At 32.4% G+C, this 23,591-nt stretch overlaps 9 protein-coding genes across 9 annotated transcripts; 5 read left to right on the top strand and 4 right to left on the bottom strand.

Annotated features, from left to right (window-relative positions):
* Nucleotides 1-122: 122 nt before the first annotated feature.
* On the top strand, nt 123-1,802 carry NAEGRDRAFT_71080 (uncharacterized protein; the record flags this gene model as incomplete). The annotated part of the gene is made up of 1 exon (XM_002673773.1): nt 123-1,802. The coding sequence occupies one exon, from the start codon at nt 123-125 to the stop codon at nt 1,800-1,802; it is 1,680 nt and encodes a 559-aa protein (XP_002673819.1).
* Nucleotides 1,803-2,243: 441 nt separating this feature from the next.
* Nucleotides 2,244-2,573, top strand: NAEGRDRAFT_71079 (uncharacterized protein; the record flags this gene model as incomplete). Its single annotated transcript, XM_002673772.1, has 1 exon — nt 2,244-2,573. One exon carries the CDS (start codon nt 2,244-2,246, stop codon nt 2,571-2,573), a length of 330 nt encoding a protein of 109 aa, XP_002673818.1.
* Nucleotides 2,574-2,876: 303 nt separating this feature from the next.
* NAEGRDRAFT_71078 (uncharacterized protein) lies at nt 2,877-5,111 on the top strand (the record flags this gene model as incomplete). Its single annotated transcript, XM_002673771.1, has 1 exon — nt 2,877-5,111. The coding sequence occupies one exon, from the start codon at nt 2,877-2,879 to the stop codon at nt 5,109-5,111; it is 2,235 nt and encodes a 744-aa protein (XP_002673817.1).
* Nucleotides 5,112-6,458: 1,347 nt separating this feature from the next.
* NAEGRDRAFT_71077 (uncharacterized protein) lies at nt 6,459-7,283 on the bottom strand (the record flags this gene model as incomplete). The annotated part of the gene is made up of 1 exon (XM_002673707.1): nt 6,459-7,283. The coding sequence occupies one exon, from the start codon at nt 7,281-7,283 to the stop codon at nt 6,459-6,461; it is 825 nt and encodes a 274-aa protein (XP_002673753.1).
* A 338-nt stretch (nt 7,284-7,621) lies between these two features.
* NAEGRDRAFT_71076 (uncharacterized protein) lies at nt 7,622-9,649 on the top strand (the record flags this gene model as incomplete). The annotated part of the gene is made up of 1 exon (XM_002673770.1): nt 7,622-9,649. One exon carries the CDS (start codon nt 7,622-7,624, stop codon nt 9,647-9,649), a length of 2,028 nt encoding a protein of 675 aa, XP_002673816.1.
* A 267-nt stretch (nt 9,650-9,916) lies between these two features.
* NAEGRDRAFT_71075 (uncharacterized protein) lies at nt 9,917-11,749 on the bottom strand (the record flags this gene model as incomplete). Its single annotated transcript, XM_002673706.1, has 1 exon — nt 9,917-11,749. One exon carries the CDS (start codon nt 11,747-11,749, stop codon nt 9,917-9,919), a length of 1,833 nt encoding a protein of 610 aa, XP_002673752.1.
* Nucleotides 11,750-11,848: 99 nt separating this feature from the next.
* On the bottom strand, nt 11,849-12,947 carry NAEGRDRAFT_71074 (uncharacterized protein; the record flags this gene model as incomplete). Its single annotated transcript, XM_002673705.1, has 4 exons — nt 11,849-12,301; nt 12,346-12,356; nt 12,397-12,577; nt 12,627-12,947. 4 exons carry the CDS (start codon nt 12,945-12,947, stop codon nt 11,849-11,851), a joined length of 966 nt encoding a protein of 321 aa, XP_002673751.1.
* Nucleotides 12,948-13,030: 83 nt separating this feature from the next.
* On the top strand, nt 13,031-18,120 carry NAEGRDRAFT_51365 (uncharacterized protein; the record flags this gene model as incomplete). The annotated part of the gene is made up of 3 exons (XM_002673769.1): nt 13,031-13,769; nt 13,835-15,520; nt 16,148-18,120. 3 exons carry the CDS (start codon nt 13,031-13,033, stop codon nt 18,118-18,120), a joined length of 4,398 nt encoding a protein of 1,465 aa, XP_002673815.1.
* Nucleotides 17,945-23,546, bottom strand: NAEGRDRAFT_80821 (uncharacterized protein; the record flags this gene model as incomplete). The annotated part of the gene is made up of 2 exons (XM_002673704.1): nt 17,945-18,646; nt 18,729-23,546. 2 exons carry the CDS (start codon nt 23,544-23,546, stop codon nt 18,185-18,187), a joined length of 5,280 nt encoding a protein of 1,759 aa, XP_002673750.1. The 3' UTR covers nt 17,945-18,184.
* Between the last annotated feature and the right edge of the window lie 45 nt (nt 23,547-23,591).

Here is a 23,591-nt window from a genome sequence, read left to right as displayed (position 1 = left end):
CACAAACAGTGATCAATTTTTGTTCACTCACCTCTTTTCAATCCATATTCAATGCCGATCAGTTAATCAAAAATCTAGCCGAGCACTATTACTTTCCACCCACTACTGGCCACAATAATGACATGTTCATGTCTTGTCATGGTCATAAAACTCTAGCCTCCATTGGTTTGGTTTTATTGTTGAAATTAATTGATGATTTAAAGCCATATGTACTATTGAAGAGAACAGATTCTTCCGAAGCCATTAAACAATTACTTGATGGCTTTACTAATGAAAATGCAATGGATAGTCAGGAACATTGTCAAGATATTCATGATTTAATCATGGAAATCTGTAGAAAGAATTTGAAAGGAAGGTTGGGTGAATATCCAATGACTACTCTTTTACCAATTGAAAAGGTGATGGAAGATGAGTCGGAAGAGGGAAAATCTGTAGAGAGATTTATTGCTCTATATTTCAATGTTAACTTGTCAAGTTTAAAGCAAATTGAAAAACAAGAGAAGGTCCTTGCTGTTGGTTTGAAAATAATAGTATGCTATGTCATGGGAGAAATTGTTGAACTTGCTTCAAATTACACACGAGATTGTTCTTGCTTTTCAGTTGGTCAACCTGCCATTGAAAATGCTATCAAATATGATTCTGAACTACTTGAATCTCTTCCAAGTAGTATTTGTTCAATTTCTAATGTACTTTCTGTGCTTGTTAATAATTTGTTCAATCAACATACTGATTCTTCTCAAGTTTCAATTAGAGAAGGTCCATTTTTTTCATCCATCTCACCAGATGTTCATTCAAATATTTTGAAATTTGTGGGAAATGTTGATGACCTTTTGAAAATGAGAACAGTTTGCAAGTATTGGAATAGTTTAATTGTTGAAAATGATGATATTTGGAAGTATTGCTATCATTTGACTAAGATTGAAGATCCTTTATTTTTAACATTTGGAACCAGTAGAACTCTTTCAGATATTAGAAACTTTGATTCGAAAGGATGGAAAAACAAATTCTTTTCGGATATATATCCATATATTAGTAGCAGAGATTCACTAGTTGAAAGCAAAATGAGAACGGATTCATGTGACAATAGTTTCAGGGAGATTTTAAAACAGTCCGTTTCATTATCTGTTAACTTTTATCGGGAAATTTTCATATTCAATTCCTCAATCCCCACCGATGGGCGTAGAACCAAGATTGGAGGAAATCCCAACATGATTGACAAATCCAAACTTTGGAAAAAGAGATATGCTTTTATTGGACAAATTGATTTTTCTGAAATAAGCTCATTCATTGATTGCCAATTACCAAAATCTGGATATTTATACTTTTTTGCCAAGATTGATAGTTTTCAAATCAATGCTTCCGTACCAAATATTGATTCTTATGATGGTTATGTTATTTATCAAGATTACCAAGATAATTCAACCGTTCCATTGGTTACTGGAATTGAAATAGACGAATTAACCATTACTAAATTTGCAAATTCATCTTTGAAATTAGGTCTCTCATTAGATACAAGAGTATTTGCTGATTCCAAAAAAGAATTTGAAGATTATGAATATTTCAATCATACTTCCAATTGTCCATCATATATTGGTACCATTTGTGGACAATACACAGCAACCTTTAGAAATGATTTACAGACTGACAAGGATGATATTATTCTTTTGTCAACCAATGCTAATTATCCAGGTATGCCATTCGATGCACAATTTGTTTATACCATCAATAGAGAAAGCTTACTCAAAGCAGATTTCAGTGCTGCAAAACTTTTCATTACCGTACCAAAGACCAGAAGGTTTTAGTACACCTTCAATTTATCATCTTATCATTCCCAAATAGACAGTAAATAGAACGAATAGTGAGTATTAATACTTCCCTATTGCATAGAAAATTTAATGTTCGATTTACTTGAGCTATAAAATAATCCGCCAAGCGCAAGCACAAATCCAAAAGAAGACATTTCAGAAATACTATTTAATTTCGAATGTTTCAATTATTCGAAAACAAACAACAACAAAACAAATAAATGTCTACTCTTGTCCTCTTCTTCCACGAAAGATTTGAAAGCTCTCAAGCCAATCGTTCAATGATCAAGGCCTTGTCAACTCTTGACAATATTGAAATTATCAACATGCATCAATTATTTACTGAGAATGGTAAAAAGTTTGATTCCAATTCTGATGTCCAAAGAACTTTTGAATGCAGACAGAATTATCTTCCAATTTCCAATCCAATGGTACTCAATGCCAGCTTTCATGAAACAATGGATTGATGAAACATTCACAAGAATGTACTATATTCGTTATGGAGAGGAAGGATTGAAATTGGAGGGCAAACCATTATTGATTTCTGTAACAGCTGGTAATTTTGAAGAGGCATACACTCCAGAGGGTCAGAATTTGATTCCACTCGATGACTTGTTGAATCCATTGAAAGCTCTCGCTCACAGATGTAAATTGGAATGGAGCGAACCATTCATTACTTATCGTGCCAATAAGAAATCAGTTGAAGAATTGGAAGAAACTGCTGAACAATATCGTCAATTTGTTTCCAAATGGATTGAAAAGTGTTAACTCTCAATTGTTCTTGAAACAAATACAAAGCATAATAAAAAACTATTTGGCTTTATAGCCTAACATTGTATTATTTATGATTAAGATTTTTCTATTGTTTATGGCTACGGCCATATCACGATGAATGCACCTCATCCCGTCCGATTTGAGAAGTTAAGCATCGTCGAGCCACATCAGTACTGAGGTTGGAGACAACTTGGGAACCTGTGGTGCTGTAGTCTTTTTTTTTCATTTGAAGATTGTGGGTACAATTTATCAAAACTGACGTAGAGTGGAACTTTGAAAAACATTAATGTAAAAAAAATGTTATACGGAGTTGGCAAGGGTTTCTTCACTCCCTTCATTAACCAAAACGAAAATACATTGCAACCCGTGCCTTTTTTTCAATATCTACTTGATCATCCAGATGATGAAATTGTTCAAGTTGAAATGAAATATAACAATGTTCTCATCAGATCACAAATGGGACAAGTTCTCGGGTGTGGATTGAATTCGTTCGGAGAGTTGTTACAACCCCAAGATCGTCAGATGAAACGATTTCCAGTGCCCATCTTCAAGAAGGGTATTAGACATTGTGCTCTAGGTTATCAATGTTCAATTTTCTTGGATTTTGATGGAATTGTTTCTTGGTACTATGATGGAAGAGTTTTTAAACTTGACGGGTTGAAACTTGGATTGGAAAAAGTGACAATTATTGGAGATACACCTTTTGCAATTGCAAAATACAAGTCTTTTAGAGTGAAATCGACAGGTTTTGTTGATTGTACTCAACCAAAGGGAAATGAAGAACCTGCTTTTTACTTTAATAGGGGATCAATGAAGTACAAGTATGAGAAAAAGTATGGCATGATTACTTTGTCTGGGAGTAGTTTACCTCATTTCTTCTATGAGCATTGTTATGGATCTGTACATTTCAACAGTGTTAATTCAAAGATAATCAAAGTAGAGGCATCTGAAACTCATTTAGTCAATTTACATTTTGACAAATACTTGACATCGTTTGGAAGTAATCAATTTGGAAAACTTGGAATTGGGAGTACTGCACAAAATCACTTTATTTCACATGAGGCAGTTGGTGATGACAATTTCGAACGGCTCTATTTAGATTTTGACAATAGTTTGGAATTGGATGTGTTTGTAGGCCCTTTATGTACAGTTGCAGTTACATATTCCAACCAGAAAACAACAATTGATTATCATGCAAAATCCTTGCTACATAATTTAGTGGTTATCAATGAGGAAATTGAGGACGAACCATATCTTCAAGTTTACTTTCCACTCATTGAAATTATTTCACCAGACCTTTGTAAAGTGTTCAAAAATGAAAAATTGATCAAAGGTCTCTCACGTGATGAGCTGGTATTATCTAGAGAATTAATCATATACATTTGTGAAGTGATTCCTTATATTAATTCTGGGAAACAGTCTTGTATTGACATTTTTCATGAAGATAACTTTCTCTCCAAGTACTTTGATGATATCAAGAGTTTGACATTATTTTTATTTTTATTGAATGATGTTCGAGATTGTGGAATTGATTTGAAAGAGACCATATTTTCCAAACTGTCTACTTTCATTCAAGTAGAAAATGTCATGCAAATAATTGACCAAATTTCTGATTATTTGTCGAGAAAGGTTCTTAAAAATTCTCACAATTCAATTCTCATGCTACTTGTAAAGAAATGCATTGCCTTTATTAAGAGTAATTATACTCAAGTTCGATATCTTCACGGAGCTGATGAAAAATTACTTAAACTTTCCTCAAGAATTGAAGAATCCAAACAATCATTTCAATCAATAGAAGTGACATGGAATGAAGAGATTTTCACACAAGTTTTTTCATTGTCAGATGCTATTCTGTTGTGTTCACAGCATAATTATGATTGTACTCTAATAATTGATGATAAGGGAACTGAAATTCAGGTCAATAAGCAAATAGTAACAAAATCGAGTCCAGTTCTTGCAGTATATTTTGAAAAGTATTCATCAAGTAGGATTTCTTATGATGTTTTTGAATTTGTAAAGAGTGAGGAAATTGGAGCAGAAACTGAAAAAATAGAAGCTATTCGAATTCTTCTTTCAGAAGCTTGTAATTGTAATTATTCAAATTTAAGGCTGTGTAGTGATCAGACATTTATTTACATTCTTTCAATGAGCCATATATTTGAAATGAAGGAAATTATGAGGGAATGTTGCAAGATCATGTTAAGTGAGAGATTGAATTCATCCAATCAAGAGTCGTTCCTTGCCCTCTCACCAATTTATGACGACGATACAAATATGAGATTGTTGGTATTCTTATTGAAAAATCTTTCAAAGGTATCATCAATAGCCAAAGTTTTACCTCGTCAATGGGAGGAAAAATTAGAAGATTATGCACATATGGTAAATTGTGAAAATGGTGTTCCAGCATGGATGTCTGTAAATCTACCAAAGGAAAGCTTGACTGAGGAAGAACTAATGTCCACAATTAGTTTTATTACCCAGTATGAGGGACCAGAAGAATATGATAGAAGCTCTGAAATTAGAAGAAGATGACAAGTCAGTCAACAAGATGTGAATTTCCCAACATCTCTTCAAAAACAATTTTTAAAAAATTGGAGCTTTTAAAAATATTGCAAGTATAGGAACCAATACTTTCACGTTTCATCTCCTCATCATGTGAATAGTAGTAATAGTCAATGTTGAAACAAATACCAACCATCATGAATGATATTCATTATCAATATAATAGTAATTTATATTGGGAAAATTATCATCACTTCCAGATGTACTTGGTCATTCGGAAAACCATCACAATATATTTGGATTGTTCAGCATGATCAATTCTATCAGGGGGAAAATTCTCTCCTAATAGTTTCATCAAAGTTATCATGATGATATTAGTTGCTGAAAATTTACTTTTTAAAATACAAGAACATGTACTTGACCATTTCAAACACTTTCTTCGATTAGTATTGTTTATTTGCACTCCTAACAACGTTCTCATCATTACTTTCAATATTTGTCCAGTAATTACCTTGCAGGATTTCCAATATCATTAAAGCACATACACTTCATCATGACAAATTCCATCAATGCAGTATTGTCCTGCATGGTCAATAGTAATATTGGGATGACTAATGGAGATTGGATTTTCATCTTCAAGTTATATTCAAGATAATTTTACAATATCTCCATAATTTGAATGATGAATTTTCACTGTGAAATCATTCAAATAAACATAATGTGAAAACACTTCTTTGATTTCAATTCCAAAAAAAAAATGTCAGCTGCTTCATCAGTCATTCGAGGAATTTGCTCTACACAATCCATCTCACTCAAAATACTTTCCGTTCTCCAACCACTTTCCTTTGAATCCATCTTTCTGATCTATAATTACATACAAGATATCTACCCCTATTCATTGTTAATTGTGTTAATTTTATGGTTGACCTATTCAGCTTATCTATATAGAAAAGAAGTAGCCGATGATAAAACAATCAAAGTTCAAACAAATATTTCTTTATTACCATCATGGCAAGTGGATGGAGATGAAGATTTATCCATGATCACACCAAGGAAAAAGAAATTTAAAACTCATGTCATTGTCATGAATGTAGTAATTGGATTTGGAAAACACATTCTCAATGTTTTATTTTATATTGCCACAAGTGTTGTGAGTCTTTTCAAGTTGTTGTACTATTCACAAAAGCAAATCATGTATGGAGTGTTGTTCATGTTACTTGTCCAATTGTTAATGTTTTTGACAGTTCAATATATTTCATTTACTCATTCATTTTGCAGAGTTTCACAACATTTGACACAAGTTGAAGGATTAGATGATAGTTCTATTAATATGGATGGAAAAACTAATGTTATAACAATATAATAGTATTATAATATTTACAAATATTTATTTATTTTTAAAAATGTAAATATTCCACTAATAACGATCATTGTAAATAAGACAATTAACACAATTTTCCACCATTTCATTCTCGGTTTCTTATAGCTTGGATAAATAGGTTGATTTCTTCTCCTGTACATGGCTCTATTGTCCAAGGAGGATGAGTGGAATCTTCTTCTTCTAGATGGAACATTGAAATCTTCATCATCGCTATCACTACTGTCACCTGCTTCATCTTCTTCTGATTGACTTTCTACTGCACGAGCAGTTTCCAATAACTTGAGGGCTTGTTTTTGGTTTGGTTTTTCAGATTCCACAAGCGGTTGAGCAGCTCTAATCAATGTAGTAATTTCTTCTCTCTCTCTACTAGGTAACTTGTTATTAGAAACTACCTTCATCAATGGTTTCAAAATCAATTGTAATGCCCGTTTAGCAATTCTAAACAAGAGAAACACTGCCTTTCCATCATTAACAGTCAATGTAAGTGAAATTCCAATAAGTTCGAAAACTGATCTAACCAAACCAACAATTATTTGTGGGTTGGCTGCTCCTCCTTCGATTGTCAACAAGATTGTTGGAATTAGTTTCAATAAACGTGCCAATAATTGAATTATATGAACACCATAAGATTTGATTAGAGTCCACAAGTTTTTTGTGATTAAACGATTGAGTTCTTCATCGGTTGGGATTAGTTGAATATTATTCGAATCATCATCATCATCACGTAGTTTGTTGGAAAGACTAGTTTCTGCTTGTGATACTACTTCGTGTAAATAGCCAAACAAATCTTTTGCTCTTTCTAGGTCAACTTTTTCAGACATATTTTTTTAACAGCTCAATTACGCACATCGTTTACTTTTCACACATCTACCCAATTGTTGAGCTTAATATGTCAACACTACACTTTAAATACATTGTTCATTCTTCAGATCATCTTTGATGCACTTTGACAATGTCAGTTCTCCACATAGCTATAATGCTGTTGTTTTTCAAAAAATATTCTTCACACACACATCTGGCTAGCTGCCATCATTCATCTTTAATGTCCTTCTTTCATTTATTCAAAGCACGATCAATATGTGGTGTACTTTTACTATCCATACTAATAGTTCTAAATCAACTCACAACAAATTTCAGATTTGTGAATGGTCAAAATTCCATGGCATGTAAATCAACACCCATTGCTGTGAGTTCCATTCAAAATTGTGTTGCAAATGTGTGTCAGGCAAATATTGTAGTTGCTGGATCTGTTAGTACGGGAAGTAATTCAAAAATGTGTATGGAACTCTTCTTGGATGACACTAGTTTAGGTACTGTGAATATATCATTGTTAGATTCGTATAAAATTCAAACAGCAACCACCGATGGATGTTATTACACAGCAGATCCACAATATACATGGGAATCAACTTGTAGATGTCATAATCAGGAGTCACTTGGATGTGGATCTGGAGCATATTGTCCAATCGATTCTTCAAAGTATCCAGGAACAGCATATTGTTTTACAAGTTCTTGGTCTGATTGGGGATTTTGGGGAAATCTAGCTAATTGGGGTCCATGTATATTTAAAGATGAAGGAACCATGTGTGCCAAAGTTTGGGTTTCAGGTGGTTACGATTACAAAGTTTGTCAATTGGGATCTCCAGGTGCTAAGAATGTTGTTTTGCACATTACAACACCAATGGAAGAGTTGAATATTGAATATAAGGATACTGTTAAAACATTTCTCTCTCCAGAAAGGTCATTGAATTTTACAGTTTCGTCAGTCTCTGGAGATGATCCTCAACCTTCCACTTTTGTCATGTATAGAACTGCCAAACCAGATGATTTCTACTATCTTCCAGCAATTACTACAAACAGAAAAACTGAGTATAATTATGACAGAATTGGTTGGTTCAAATCATATGGTAATGATGCAGGTTTTAGGTTCGATTCAAGTTTCAAGATTACTGATTTTGTCTGTAGAGATAATATGGGAGGTAGATTGGAAGTTAAAGCTGCTCCTGTGTATAGCAGTCTCTTGGAACAGTATAGAGCTTCCAAGTTAAACTATCGTGTTCAATTATATGATCCCTCATTTTTTAGTGGACTAGCTCAGAGTGGGACCAATTTGGGAGTTTACAATCCATATTGGTCAATTGGTCAGGGTTTCATGAGTTATAATCCAAGTGACATGTCCAAAGTTTCATTTATTGGATTGACTATTCAAAAGGAAATTGTTCCTTACTTATACCATGTTATTACTACTCCATTTACATTAAATACCAACTTGGCAACAAATATTCAATGGTCTCCTTCCTATGCTCATTGTGATTTCATTCAAATATATAAGGAAAAGAATACTTGTACACAAGCATGTGTCATTACAAAAACACCTGGCGCAGTAAATGAGTATGGATTCGCCTTAATGAACAGTTGTACATTTGACTCATCAAAACTCATTCCATTTACAAGTGCTATTGTTATGAAATATCCAGATTTTAGACCTTACAAATATGAATATTCAGGATTGAAAATCACCTCAACTCCATATGATGATATAAGCACTTCAACTATTCCTCTTTCAGTTAATATTGCTTCAACAACCGCCTATGTTTCATTTACACTTACCATGAATAATTTTACAGTTAAATTCAAATCTGACTCTATCATGCCAAAAATTTCCAATTGCAATCAGAAAGATAATCAAGTATTCTATGATTTGAAGAGTTTATCCTATTCTGGTAAAGTATTGGTCTATTTTTCATCTCCAACCATTCCTTCATCAAATCCAACTATTGGTCTCGTTTCACAAACTTATTCCACTTCCATATCTGGCTCTTACAAGAATGCTATTGTGGTTATTTATGTCCAAAATGGTGACTACAAGGATCAATGTGCCATCACTATTAATTATAATGTAACAATTAATGATCCTCCAATTGTAATTAACAACACTGATGGTGGTGGTGGAGGTGGAAGTGGATTATCTGGAATTCTATCATTCTTGAATGGATTTAGTCCTTCATTGTCTGAAGCATTGAAGGGATTCACAGAACCAATTCAAATTTTCATTACAGTTCTAGTATTTATTGGAATTGCTATTGGTTCCTTGTTGGCAATTGGATTGGCTATTGGATTCATTATTCTTATTGTCAAGTGTGCCATTTCATTAAAAGGAAAAAAGAAGAAGGAGAAACAGCAATAAAGCATTACAACTATTTAATCATATTTATTGTAATATTTCTTATATTTTCTTGATTTCTTCTTTTTGGAAAAGTACTTGTTGAACACGAATCTTCCAATAACAACAATTACAACAGTGCATGCCAATGAAATAGCCAAAAGTATTGAAACAACAATCGCCAATTGAGTAGTTGAATCGTATTGGGAAATTGAAAGTCCCAACTTGGCAGAAACCTTGTCAACCCATTCTGAAGTTGTAGTTCCATTGTTTCCATTGTTATTTCCACTATCAGTTGAATTTGTGGTTGACTCTAAGTTTACAATATTGTCTAGATACAAATGGTTCAGTTGATAACACACCTTTCATTGAAATGATACAAGTTGATTGATAATCTCCATTTCTTGCAATGACAACCAAATCTTGAGTTTTAACTTGTGAATCGGTCAATTGGACAGTTGACACAGATGGAATTAGACCAACAACTGGTGATAATGAAGGAATATTTGAATCTGAAAAGTATACCAGAATTTTTCCAGGATAGGATAAACTTCCCAATGTAAATGATAATTGATTTCCATCTTGAGTACAATTTCCAATGGTTGGAATGATTGAACTTGATTTGAATGAAATTGTAAAGTTTCTTAATGTTAATTGATAATTCAAACTAACAGTCAATGAATTAATTGTGACACTTGACACTAGAGAAGGGGTATTAACTCTAGTAGATGTAATATTCTTTTTAAATGTGTAAGAATACCATTGCATTTCAGGCCATTTCATTGCAGTGATTGAAAAATCGGATAATCCAACCAAAGAATGATGATTAAATTGACAGCTATTCATTCTTGCAAATCCATATGAGGAAACACTATCAGAGTTTCGAATAAGACACACTTGAGTACATGCTCCACCTTCAGGAGTATAAACATAATCACAGTGAGCTACTGGACTTGTAAATGTTTCAACCAAACCTCTATTAGTCTTGATATTAACACTTGCAGGAATTGCATTATATTGCATTGGAACTATATGGAGATCAGGAGTTATTCCAATAAAGGTAACACGAGACGGAGTTTTGTAAAAAATGCTCATGATACCATCCTTAATATAATGATAAGGTTGATAATTGTAACCCAATCCAGGGAAGTTTGATAATTGTAAAGTGTTATATTCTGCATCTTGTAAAGACATGCCTCCAATTTTGGAAGCTGCATAAGAGGAAGTCAAAATGTCAGAATTATAGACAGCTGAAGTTGTTGCAATACCATTTTGAGTTTCACAACCAATAGTCATGAAATTAGTTGGTGGATAATCTGGATGACCAATACTAGGTTTAGGGAATGATTTGACCCATCCCAATTTGGAATAATTAAACTCGTTTCCCATATTAACCAAGTGAAAAGGTAAATAAAAGAAATCGGTTGGATTTGCTGAATCATAGGCAATGAATTGCTTGACTTCTGGATCAGTAGTTTTCACATTATCAACAGAAACAGTAATACTACCATCAGAGTTAGTATATTGATTGACATCTTTCGTATAATTAACGTAGAAAGGAATGGAATTTTGACTAGTAGAAACTTTCATCATTATGGATGGTGGAGAAGGTTCACTGAGATGACAAACTTTATATCTCAAATTTCCCATAAAATAAGTTGTATATCCACACCAGGACTGATTTTCAATACCTCTTCCAAAAACACATTTCGAATAGGGATTATTCGAAGAGAAACCTGGACAATTACTACAAGTCAAACGAGAGGATCTACTACATTTAATAGTAGTATTGAAAGCATAATCATCAGAATAATAACACTCATTAGATTGTTGTGTTTTGAAACCGTTTTGCATGTCAATATTAATTTGACCGACAATTTGATTTTCGACAGTTAAAAGAAAACAATTTGATTTGGATGAGAGAGTTTTGGTTAATGTGCTGATAGTTGCTTTACATTCGGTTTCAACACACTCACCAATATTTGTTATAGAGATTGGAATTTGAGTACAAAGTGAAGATAAACTGGACGAATCTCCAGATGTTGATGATAATGTGGATGAATACACAACACTAACAAGTAGACCCAATAACAATACAAAGATGAGCTTCTGAATAGTGTTCATCTTTTTTTTTGTAAGAGAAATCGGACTAATCTCATTTCGGAATATGTGAAAATTTAAAGTAAGTGATAGCTTTATTCTTCATCGTTGTGCTACATATTTTCACACACAATGCTCATACATTATGATGCAGTTGGGATTTGAGCTTAACGTTTCATCAAATTTCAAACCATCATTCAAATGTCTAACGTCGAGGTATTGAGGAGGTTGAGTTGACAAGTCTCTTTCTATGTCATCCAATGAAACAGAGATTAGAGGTGAGAGTTTGGATGAAATATCACCAACAATGAGCCAAGTGTTCTTTTCATCTGATGAAAGGTTTAGTTTAGAATAGGATAGTGTCGGATCAATGGGTGTTTCTTCATAGCCTACAATTAAACAAACATGATGGTGCATGTGATAGACAAATGAACAAGTTTTTGATTTCAGTCCTTGTTTAATGATAGACATTACCTGTTCTCTTGTTCTACCTTTCGTATTGTTTTCGCCTTGTTTCTTCCACACCATGGAAGATCTTCCTCTAACTTTGAATAAAGAACACAATGTATAGAACCACTTTTTGATAAAATTAATAATTCCACATTGTTTGATCAACTTACTAAAGCATCCTCTATTTCCAATTATTTACAACTAAACTAAACTAAACTTACGTTTGTTTGAAGCCAATTTACCAAAACTAATATCATCGAAAGGTTCATCAAATCCCATTAATGAAATAACATCTTCCTGACATAATGGAGGTAAATCACCACATCCCATTGAAGTAAATAAATAATTCCAAACAGATGTCAAAGTTGTAAGAGAACATGAGCAAGTATATTGAGGTCTTGACTGTTGAAAGATGTTATTCAATAAATTCCATAGATAATTACACACTTACTAAACACAAATATTGAAGAGAATTGAAATATCTTCTTTCCGATAACCTTTCGACTAGTTTCTTTCCCTGGTCCAATGATAATTTATTATAGGATAACATTTTAATTTTCACACTAGATAAAACTTCATCTATAGACCTATTCTTTGGGAGATCCACTATTCTACTTGGTGGTTTAATAAGAAAGAGTCTATCTTCTCCCTCATACTCAAAATTTCTATTCGATTTCTCCACTAATTGTTCTCTCTTTAAATAGTAGAAAGCAAACAACAAGAAAGAGAGAGGCAACAACACCATCCACACTAAATCGTACCACAACAACATGATTTTTATCAGACCAATTCACAGAACAGAGGTATTTCATCTGTGTTAACATGAAATAGTTTATCCGCCCAAGGAAGGAACTGATGCACTCAATCACTTTCCATTTCAACTCGGTAAATCTTAATAGTAAACTCAACTCCATAAATTGTGTCGTTGTTCCAGAAACGATTAAGAGGTCAATGATGATGATGATTAGATTTCACAACAATCTTTCACACTCTCGTTTAAAAATGTCACGGGCAACTGGTGTACAATCATCATCAGATTCGTCTTCATCATCAGCTTCATCCTCCTCTTCAGCAGTAGCTGTTGGTGACAAACCACTTCAACGAAATAATCAAACTTTATTCGAATTTCTCAAAACACCTCAAGTTAAAGTAATTTACAATTTTGGTGTGAAGGGAATTGGAAAAACACATTTTTTCAGAGAAGGAGTTGAACTGTACAACAAAACACAATCTCCATGGGTTCCTGTTCGATATTTGCGAATTGAACTTTCTGATTATGAAAAAAATCTTATTCCAATCGAAAATTCAAACAAACGATTATTTATTGAAAGAATTTTAATTAGTAAGCTCTCTGATGATGCAAGAAACCTTCCTGAAAATTATGATTCGTTATCAGATCAGCGCCGAGTATACGCTCTCTTACAATTATTCGATTCTTCAAGTATCATTCTTATTCATTTTGATGATGTCCAAGCGTTTTACAAGCAGGGAGGAAATTCTCTATTGCAGGAATCTATTGCATTGTTATTGACTCTTCCCATTCAAAAAATTAGAATTGCACTTTCGTCCAGAGATCAAACTATTGTTGGTGAATGTATTCCATCAAGTGTTATAAGAAATAATACAGAAAAAAGCACGTTACCACCACCTCATCACAAGCCACTACTGATGAAACTGATAAGGTAGCCGTTATTATAAAAAAACAAAAGTTTAATGCGAAACAATCAATAGCCACATTAACAGAAGGTCAAACAGAAGATGATGTTGATGGTGATGAAGATAATGTTGATGAGGATGAATATGATGTATTGATGAGAACAGATGAAGGTCAACCAGAAGAAGTTGATGTCAAGCAGACAATAATCATTCACAAATATTGGAACACTACTGATATTAAGGAGTTTTTACAAAAATTATTGGGATTTAATAGTGACAATACTTCAAGGGAAGACAAATGTGTTTATAGTGTATTTTGGATTGCTTTAAACTTATTGAAAGGACATCCTGGATTGTGTTGGGAGTTTGTAAAGTGTTGGACAGATGGAAATCTAAACTCAATTTCATTCACTAAAATTATGGAAGAATACAGAAAGGGACAAGTTGATTCCTCAGAAATTGAAGTAGAGAAATTCAAGAAATTTCTCAAAAGAAGGTGTTGGATTTATTTCCATCAAATTGCTGCTCGTTATAGTTCTCCAATTGTGGAAAAGTTTAGTTCAGGAATGGATGCGATGAAAAAGTTCTTGTTGATGAATATCCTGCATGATGCACTGTTTGCAAACGGTGAGAAAGATAGCAAACAATCCAAAGACTCCAATCAAACTAGTTCTGACACAACAACAGATGTCAAAAGAAAGTTGACTTCGAGTAAGGACGAAACAGCCACCCAAAAGAAAAAGAAATATGATCCCAACAAGTCAATTTATGAAAATTATCGAACCAGTAAGAGAGCTATTAAGATGGGAAAGAAAGGACAATTATATGAAAGTGGAGGAGTTGCAGTGTTGACAATTATTGAGCTCATTAGTCTCTTTCCTTTTTTGCCTATCGATATTGCAATTCTGGCACCAGAATACAGCCCAAATGCAAATGAAATAACGGATGTCAGTGTGAGATTTTTGAAACATTATTGGCCACATATTCAAAAGGACGAAAATGCAAATACAATCTCCTTAACGATAGATGGAATTCGAAATAGCATTCCAACAAATTTCTCAGTTATGAACTCTCTATCAAAACTTGATGTTTATGGAATGTTGGTACAACCAGATGAATACATGCTCTATGTGAATGCTGAAAAAGCATCAGGAGCAGATTCTTTTTGTAAAATAGGAAACTCACTACATTTGATTCAATCTAAAAGATTCACAAGTGCTTCAAATGCTGCTGTTAGCTTGGAAGATGAGGTTTTCAAGACGTTATTTGACTATGTTTTTCAAGTAGTCTCATTTAAAAACTTAAAGAAAAAGGAGGAAACACAAAAACAACAAGCTGTAGATGAACTGTTTATAGGAAGAAAATCTAAAAGATTGACAACAAACGCAAAGGAACCACCAAAACCTCTCTTGGAAAAAGTAAAGTTCACAACCAAGGGAAGTGAAATTTACTCAGTTTTTCACACAAACACAAACAACTTTCATATAGTAAGACTGCAAGGTTCTTCCAGTGGAAGTAAGGGTGAAGAAATTAAAGAAGGCAAAAAAAATGGAGCTTATGAAGAAATAACACCACTCGAAGCTAACATTTTATTTGAATTGATTGGAGATTTTGATAATGATTTTACTGAATCGATTTTAAAATTGAAGAAAATCTTTCCATCTATCAAGATTGAGGTTCATGGAAAGAGTAAGAGTACAGAAGTTTATGGGCCATTATTAAGCCTGTTGAGAGAATTGAGTAGTGCTTGGGAATCACCTAGAGATGAAGAAGAAAGAAGAATGATACTAATCCTAAACTTGAAACTGTAGAAAGTAATGAGATGATCGATGAGTATGTTAATAACACACCAATTCCAAAAGCTAGCAGCAGTGAGGTGGTCGCTCAAATGGAGGATGAAGAAGGAGATTCAGATTATTATAGTTCTGCTTCTGATGACAATTTCGAAACTGACAAATATTATCAAAAATCTCATGGCAAAAAGACGAAACCTTCAAGTGTTGGTTCATTCTTGTGGTACTTGTTAATTTTTGCTATAGTTTTCTGCTTGATTTTTGCTGCTCTTGTTTTGTAAATTAAGGAATGACAACGAGTGTTGAAAAGCTTAATGGAAAAATAAATTCACACCATTTCAATGTGTCTGGTTGAAAATTGTAGTGTTGATAAGATGAACCTGTTTATCAAATTTCAGGTCTATCGAAAGTGGAAACCTCTCAACAGTTTGATTGGCGATTAGTAAAGATGATGACACTTTAAAAAAAATGGCACCACCAACGTTAACCTACATTGAGAATGCTACTCAATCTACACTTCTAGCCAAATCCATCGCCAATAAGAAACGTATATTTGTTTGTTGTGGTGTGAAGGGAATTGGAAAGAGTCGTTTCTTTCAGGAATATCATACATCAAATAGTGATAAACTTTCCATTGTTAACATATCATTTGATAGAGTTTCTTTGTTAGACTTGGCTTCTGTGAGAAATGAAGAGGAATTAGTATTTAAATTATTGAAGAGTCAACCATCGGTGAATTTAGATGATAAAAATCTCTTGACACTTTTGACAAATTTAAAAGGAACAGCCAATGATCTACTCTTACAATTTGATGATTTGGATAGAATTGTTGAACGTTTTGGACAAGAAACTATCCGAAAGATGCTCCAATTCTTGTGTGAACAAACATTTGTTCTGATTGCAATTACTAGTCAATCAGCAGTTATGTTTGAATATTTGAATCCAGATATAACAGAATGGATCAGGCTTGCTTATTGGAATGATGATCAAATTAATATCTTTTTACAAAACATGGCCTTTCCATCAAATTCAATACTGACCTACCTATTCAAACTTTGTTTCAATTTACTAAGAGGACATCCTGGTTTGTGTACAGAGTTTGTTAAAAGCTGGAGTTGGGGGAAATCCACTGGCATTTCTGACACCAAAACAGTATTCGAGCATGTTGAAACAATTTATAATGGTTGGACGTTACCAAAAAGAATTTATAGCAGGGCATCAGACAGAGTTAAGAAAATGACTGAGACTGAGGATCGTTTTGATTTTGCGAAAGGCAAATGTTGGAAATATTTATGTAAAATTGCAGCAAAATACGAAACTGGTTTCACAACATTCTGTTTAAATTGGAAAAATTTGAACCCTGAAAAGCCTTTATTTTTGATGAATCTGCTGTATGAAGCAATTTACAGTGACTATCTATCAAATAATTTGCGAATTGAGTCCATTGATAAGGAGAGAATGAATAGAAATGGTTGGATTCATTTAAATGAAAAGGGAACACCTCTCATTACTATTACAGAGCTCATTCGTTGTCTTCCAGTCCTACCAATTGATCTTGCAATATTATCTCCAGAATATAGCCCAGACGCCAATGAAATATGCGATGTAGGTTTGAGATTTTTGAAAGAGTATTGGCCATATGTTACCAAACATATCAACAATAGTTCTTTGATAATGAGGAAAGATGGTGTTGACTATTATTGTCCAAAGAATTTCAAAGTTCTTGAAGGAAATGCTTTTGGTTCTGTTCATGATGTCATTCAGAGCACTCCAAAAGAGTTTACAATGAGAAAGAATGCTCCTCAGACACCAAGTGCTGATTCATGCATCATATTTGTGGGTAATGACAAACATTTAGTTCACTTTATTCAATCTAAAAGAGGAACAACTGACGATTTACATGTTAATGAAAGCAACGAAGTAATGAAGGTTCTATTTGATTACAAATTCAAAAAACGTACAGACAAAGCTCAAATAACAACAACTGGTGTCTTCTCATATCAGCCCACCAGTAACTCACCCAATTTCACAGTGAAATATTCAACAGAAAAACAAGTTGATTCAATTTTGCGAGATGAAAACACATATCAAGTGGTTCCCGCTCAGCATGTCGTTAGGTTTGATCTTATTGGAGATTTTGACACTCCCAAAAATCAACTACCTAACGATTTCAAAGACAAATATCTGAAAGATGTTAGTGTGAACACTTATGGTAGAGAGCGGCAGGAAGAGGTTTATGGTATGATATTGGGAAAGGTTAGAGAATTGAGAAGTAAATGGAAGCAAGTTGTTAGCACGAGCAAAGGTGAAGGAGAAGGAAATGATGAATCTATTGATGAGCTTTATGGATTTTCTGATGATGATTTAATGAGAGAATATACCAAAGTACAAACTAAAACAAAGAGAAATGATTCCAATGTAACACTGATCGTGGGATCACTCATAGTTTTTGCACTTTGTTTCGTCCTAATTGGATGTACCTTCATTCTATTGTAAACCAAATCTAATTCAAGATAATCTACCACTCCAAAAAACAATTAAGAAAAGACCCACCTAAATATTAAAGTTGATAGTTAGACATTACATCAGCCAAATATTGTCCTATTTCATCAAAAGATGGTCTTTTTTCAGGATCAACATCCCAACACATTTTCATCAACATGATATAATCATCCACAAGTTTACACAAATCATTGATTGTTTTCATATCACTCTTCTTTTCATGGTCATAATCGTCACTCATAAACTCTGATATCCACTGTCTTTGTTCAATCATATTAGAGAAGGGTATTTTAGGTCTAACTCCATTCAATACTCGAACAGGTACGCTAAAACTATTCAATTCCATTGATTGTTCTGACGAGCTTGATGAAGATGATGAATTGGAGGAGAACCGATGAATTTTCTTTGAATTTTGATTAAGGAATGGATTTTCCTCAAAGAAGAGTTCATACATGATAATTCCAAAACTGTACACATCAAGTTTGTTTGTAATATTTTGATAGCCATCTCCAATTAATTCCTTAATATTTAAATCGCATCCATATCGACAAAAAACTTACAGGCTATCCATAATTAGCAAATAGTAATATAGTAACACTTACTGCCATATAAAAAATACTTCCTAAATTAGTAGTCATTGTTGTTGAATTATTATTTCCAATCAATTTTGATAATCCAAAATCACACACTTTTGGTTGCATGTAATTATCAAGTAGAATATTTGCCGTCTTGAGATCTCTATGAATAATAGATGAAGGTTTCAAATTGTGTAAATAACTCATTCCATTCGAAACACCAAACAATATTCTAATCTTTTCTCTCAATAACATTTTCCTTCTTTTTAAACGAAGTTCTGAAACAATTCTATCCAATGACCCACCTTCCAAATATTCCATAATCATTAACTTTTTAGTTTGAGTAAGACAAACTCCAAAAAAGTGAATAACATTTGGATGTTTTAAACTATTTAACAATAAAACTTCCTTTTCAAATGCATCTTCCATATCATCTCCGTTGAATTGTTCTATTTGTTCTTCATCTTCATAATTACTGACACATTTCACTGCAACTTGAACATGTTTCCATTTTGCAAGGTAAACTTGGCCAAACCCTCCTTCTCCAATCTTTTTTATCAACTCCAATTCTTCAATGGGAATTAGATAGGATATGGGTTGAGGGTTTTTATCATTCAATTCCAATTCAATTTCTAAGAGTTTTTGTTCCATTTCTTTTTCATTTTTCAATCTTTTGCTCCAATATCTACTTCTGTAATAGTAAATTCCTATACATATTAGAATTACTAAAATGGAAATGAGTAACAATATTGAAATAGGCACTACAATCGCTATTATCTTATCTGATTGTGGAGTATTTGGAATAATACTACTACTTGTATTTCTGTAGGTTGAAAAACCTTTTTGAATTGATATTGTTGTCAAGCCCACAGATGATAGATATTGACAAGTTACATTTAATGTAATAGTTCTATTCATGATTTGTGTAATATTAAATATCGTTTCAATTCCATCAGTGTTCCAAGTATCCTTACTATAATCATATGATACACAAAAAACTTTCAATAATGAAATGTTATCCTCTTCGAGAGTTAGTGTCACATTATTGAATTTGATTTGAACTGTGGAATATTTAGAACTTGTAGTAGGTATTATCTCACCAGTCTCATACATGAATGCCAAAGATACACTATCTGATACGTTCAAATATGATTTGGTAGTATATGAAATCAAATTAACTTTGTAAGGAGTAATTAGATTATATTGAACATCGTTTAAAACTTTGAAATCTATTTGAATATCCTCTTGATTAGAATGGAAATTGAATTGTTTTCCATTTAATAAATGTAATGCAGTATCAATTTCTTCATAAAATCCCTTCGCTCCAAATGAATTGAAAATTCTAGAAATTGTTTGATTTTGTAAACCCAGCCCACTACTGAAATAGGACCTGCGTATAATATTAACAACATTCGGAAGCATTTCTGTTGACTTCATTCCACCTCCTTTAACCAATAACGTCTTAAACAATGTTTCCAATTCTTGAGCATGAGTAAAATCTAATAAATGATTCATAATATAAGGAGAATAATATTGAAAACTATTTTTGTAACCACTTATTATCCACTTAATATTTTGTAATAATACAGTTTCACTAATAGATTGTAATGATATGTGTTGAATAATTGTTGTAACTTTGGAAAGGAGTGGAAGAATGATTTGAATTAGCTTGTCATCAACATTTAATGCAATTTGTTGAATTTTATCCAAGTTTGTTATTAATAATGTTAAACTTTTTACAAGTATATTCTTATCAACAGAATTTAATTCTGTAAAATCATCATTCTTATCAATTAGAGAAAGAAGACAAGATAGTTTAATGATAGTATCTATGGAAATAGGTTCTTCAATTATAATATTAAAATTTAAAAAAATAAAATTAATTCTAGATTGTAGTGAAAGATCAGAAATAGGATTATTAACCTTCACCTTTCTAAATATTCTTGAAAATGAACCATTCATATTGATAAGTTTAATACCAATATTCAAATAACCAGATTTGGTAAATGGTAATTTTGTAATAAAAGTTCTTTTTTGAGTATTTGACAAGATCATCAATCTTGTATCATTATCCCAAACATCAATCCAATAACTAGATACACTCTCCGCAATAGTATTCACACAATTAACGACAAACGTACTGGTAAATGCCTTATTTTCTCCAATTGGATCATAAATATCACACCAAAATCTAGGAGACATATCAATACGTGTTGAAATGTTAGAGATAGCATATTGACCATTTTCATTCCATGCCACTATTTGAAATTGATATCTTTCACCCTCAATCAAATATTTTTTTTCAATATTTAACATATATTGTTGCGTATTTACAAAATGTGGGATTGGATTAAATGATTGTTCTAGAATTTCATTATAATTGTTAGTTAGTGATTGCTTGCTATCAAATTTTCCCTCTAGTAACTTCCATTGAATTTTCTTGATTGGAATGTCGCTCTTTATAGACATTTCAATATATATATTCGATCCAAAGGGATAAATTGCTGGAACGTGCTTAATGTTAATAGATGGAATATTTTCAAAATTTACAATATCAATTTTACCATAAAAAGTATAAACATTGGACTTCGTAGTTACGTTTAACGAAATATCATATAATCCAACAGGTAGCGGTGCAATATAGAGCTGACTTCCAAAAATTGAATCATATTGTTTAGTAATTGAATTTTGATATGACCATCTTTGTTTAAAACTATTAATATCTGAGTAGGTAAACACAAAGGGATCAATAATAGAAGTAGATAAAACAATAGCCTCATTTCTAGAATATGTCTTGTTAATTCCAACAAGATAAATATCCAACATGTCAAATGATGAATATGTCAAATCAACTTGATAATAAGAAGAAGAGTATGAATTTAAATTCAATCCTACTACTTGCATTGTTCCTTTGTAATTTTCTTTCAATAAATCATTTTCAACTTTGTTTGTAATTCTAAATATTTGTCTATTTTGAAATTCTTTACTTTTTACAATTAAAAATCCATTAAAAGAATAAGTGAGTGATGTTTTCATTCCAATTAATGTTGATTCAACTATACAATTATGTCCTATACAATCTTGGTAATAAGATTGTGAACTAATTTCATTCCAAATATTAAATTGTGATGGAATATCCTTTGATTTCTCAAATGCAAATGTTCTTTCACTTGTTGATTGAATTGATAAATCATTGATTGTCAATGTTGATATGGTTAGTGATTGAAGATCCGAAATATTAATTGATGGAATGATAACGATCGGTTTGTTATCGTTTCTATCTAGTAATTCTTGAATTGGATGAATTGTATTACGAATAACTGTAGAAAATTTCCAATTCTGGGAAACTGATTTAAAATTATTATAGTGTTGATCATGTTGAGATCTAATTAATAAATCCTTGTTAGTTGGAAATACATCAAGTGGAAATCCTATTACAACACCATTTTCATTACTTTTTCTAATTTGATCTGAAATAGATGCATTAACATGTATGGTCAATAGATTATTCATGATATTTAAAACTGAACCATGTGTTATATTATGATTATAGCCTAAATATATTCTAAATCCACTTAATTCCCTCCAATAACATTTAAGGGAATCTTTCTCCCCCAATTTTAATATATCCGATTCTGATACTATCTCTCCACACTCCAATAAGTCACTTGTTAACTTTCTCATTAACAGATGATGAGATGAATGAATGGAAACAGTTTCAAAATCCATAAAAACTTCATAATGTCTACAATCTCTGCCACCGTAGCCATCCAAACACTCACAATTATCAGGTGCTATACAACTTCCTCTAGAAGAACATGTTTCGTTTCCATAAATACCAAAGCAAACAGTATGCTGACAATAGTCGCCAACATACCCATTCATACATGAGCATTCATCCTTTCCTATACATTTACCATTTCCAGAACATACTTTGGAATTATTACTTTCAATTCCATAACAAGTTGTTAATTCACATTCATTACCAAAATAATTATTCTGACAAGTACAATTATTTGGTGAAGAACAGTTTCCTCTACCATTACTGCACACAGATTGATTATTATAATTAATTCCATAACATTTAAAGAATTCACATTCATTACCAAAAAAGTCCATATCACATTCACATAAATCCACATATGAACATTTTCCATGTCCACTACATGCCACATTAGTGGTTGCTAAAATACCAAAACAAGTTGGTTGGATACATGTTTCTGTGCTCCATCCATAATTACATTTACAAGTTTGGGATGAAAGACATGAACCATGATTATTACAGGTAAATAATAAGCTATCACATGTTTTGATTAGTATTCTAACAACAGAATTCGGTGCATCTACAATGTATACATTTCCTTCCATGTCTGTTGTTATTCCAAATAAGGAAGAAAAGGATGATTGCTTACTTGGAAGACCATCACCACTATTTCCATTAACATTATATCCTGCAATGGTCGATATAATTCTAGTTGTTCTATTCACATATCTTACTACAAAATTAGCAGTGTCAGCAATTAAAAGATTATTTGACAAGTTGTCAATAGTTACAAAATTAGGATAATTCAATTTAGCTTGACTTGCCAATACACCATCCCCGCTATATGCTGGAGAGCCATCACCTGCATATGTTGAAATAATACCTGTTGATTTATCAACAAATCGAATAACACTTGCAGAACTCTCAGCAATATAAACATTGAAAAATGAGTCGACCGCAACACCAAACGGATTGTAAAGTGTTGTACTATTTGCTAATCCACCATTTCCTAATAATTTAGTTCCACAAATTGATCCCTTACCAGCAATGGTTGAAATGAGCCCATTAGTTCTATTGACCATTCTAATGGCACAATTTGAAGTATCTTGCATTATTGTAAGTATTAA

Source organism: Naegleria gruberi, assembly GCF_000004985.1.
Source record: "Naegleria gruberi genomic scaffold NAEGRscaffold_44, whole genome shotgun sequence".
Lineage (NCBI taxonomy): Eukaryota > Heterolobosea > Eutetramitea > Acrasida > Naegleriidae > Naegleria > Naegleria gruberi.
Note: the sequence above shows the minus strand (reverse complement) of the source record. Positions and strands in the feature narration are given on the sequence as shown.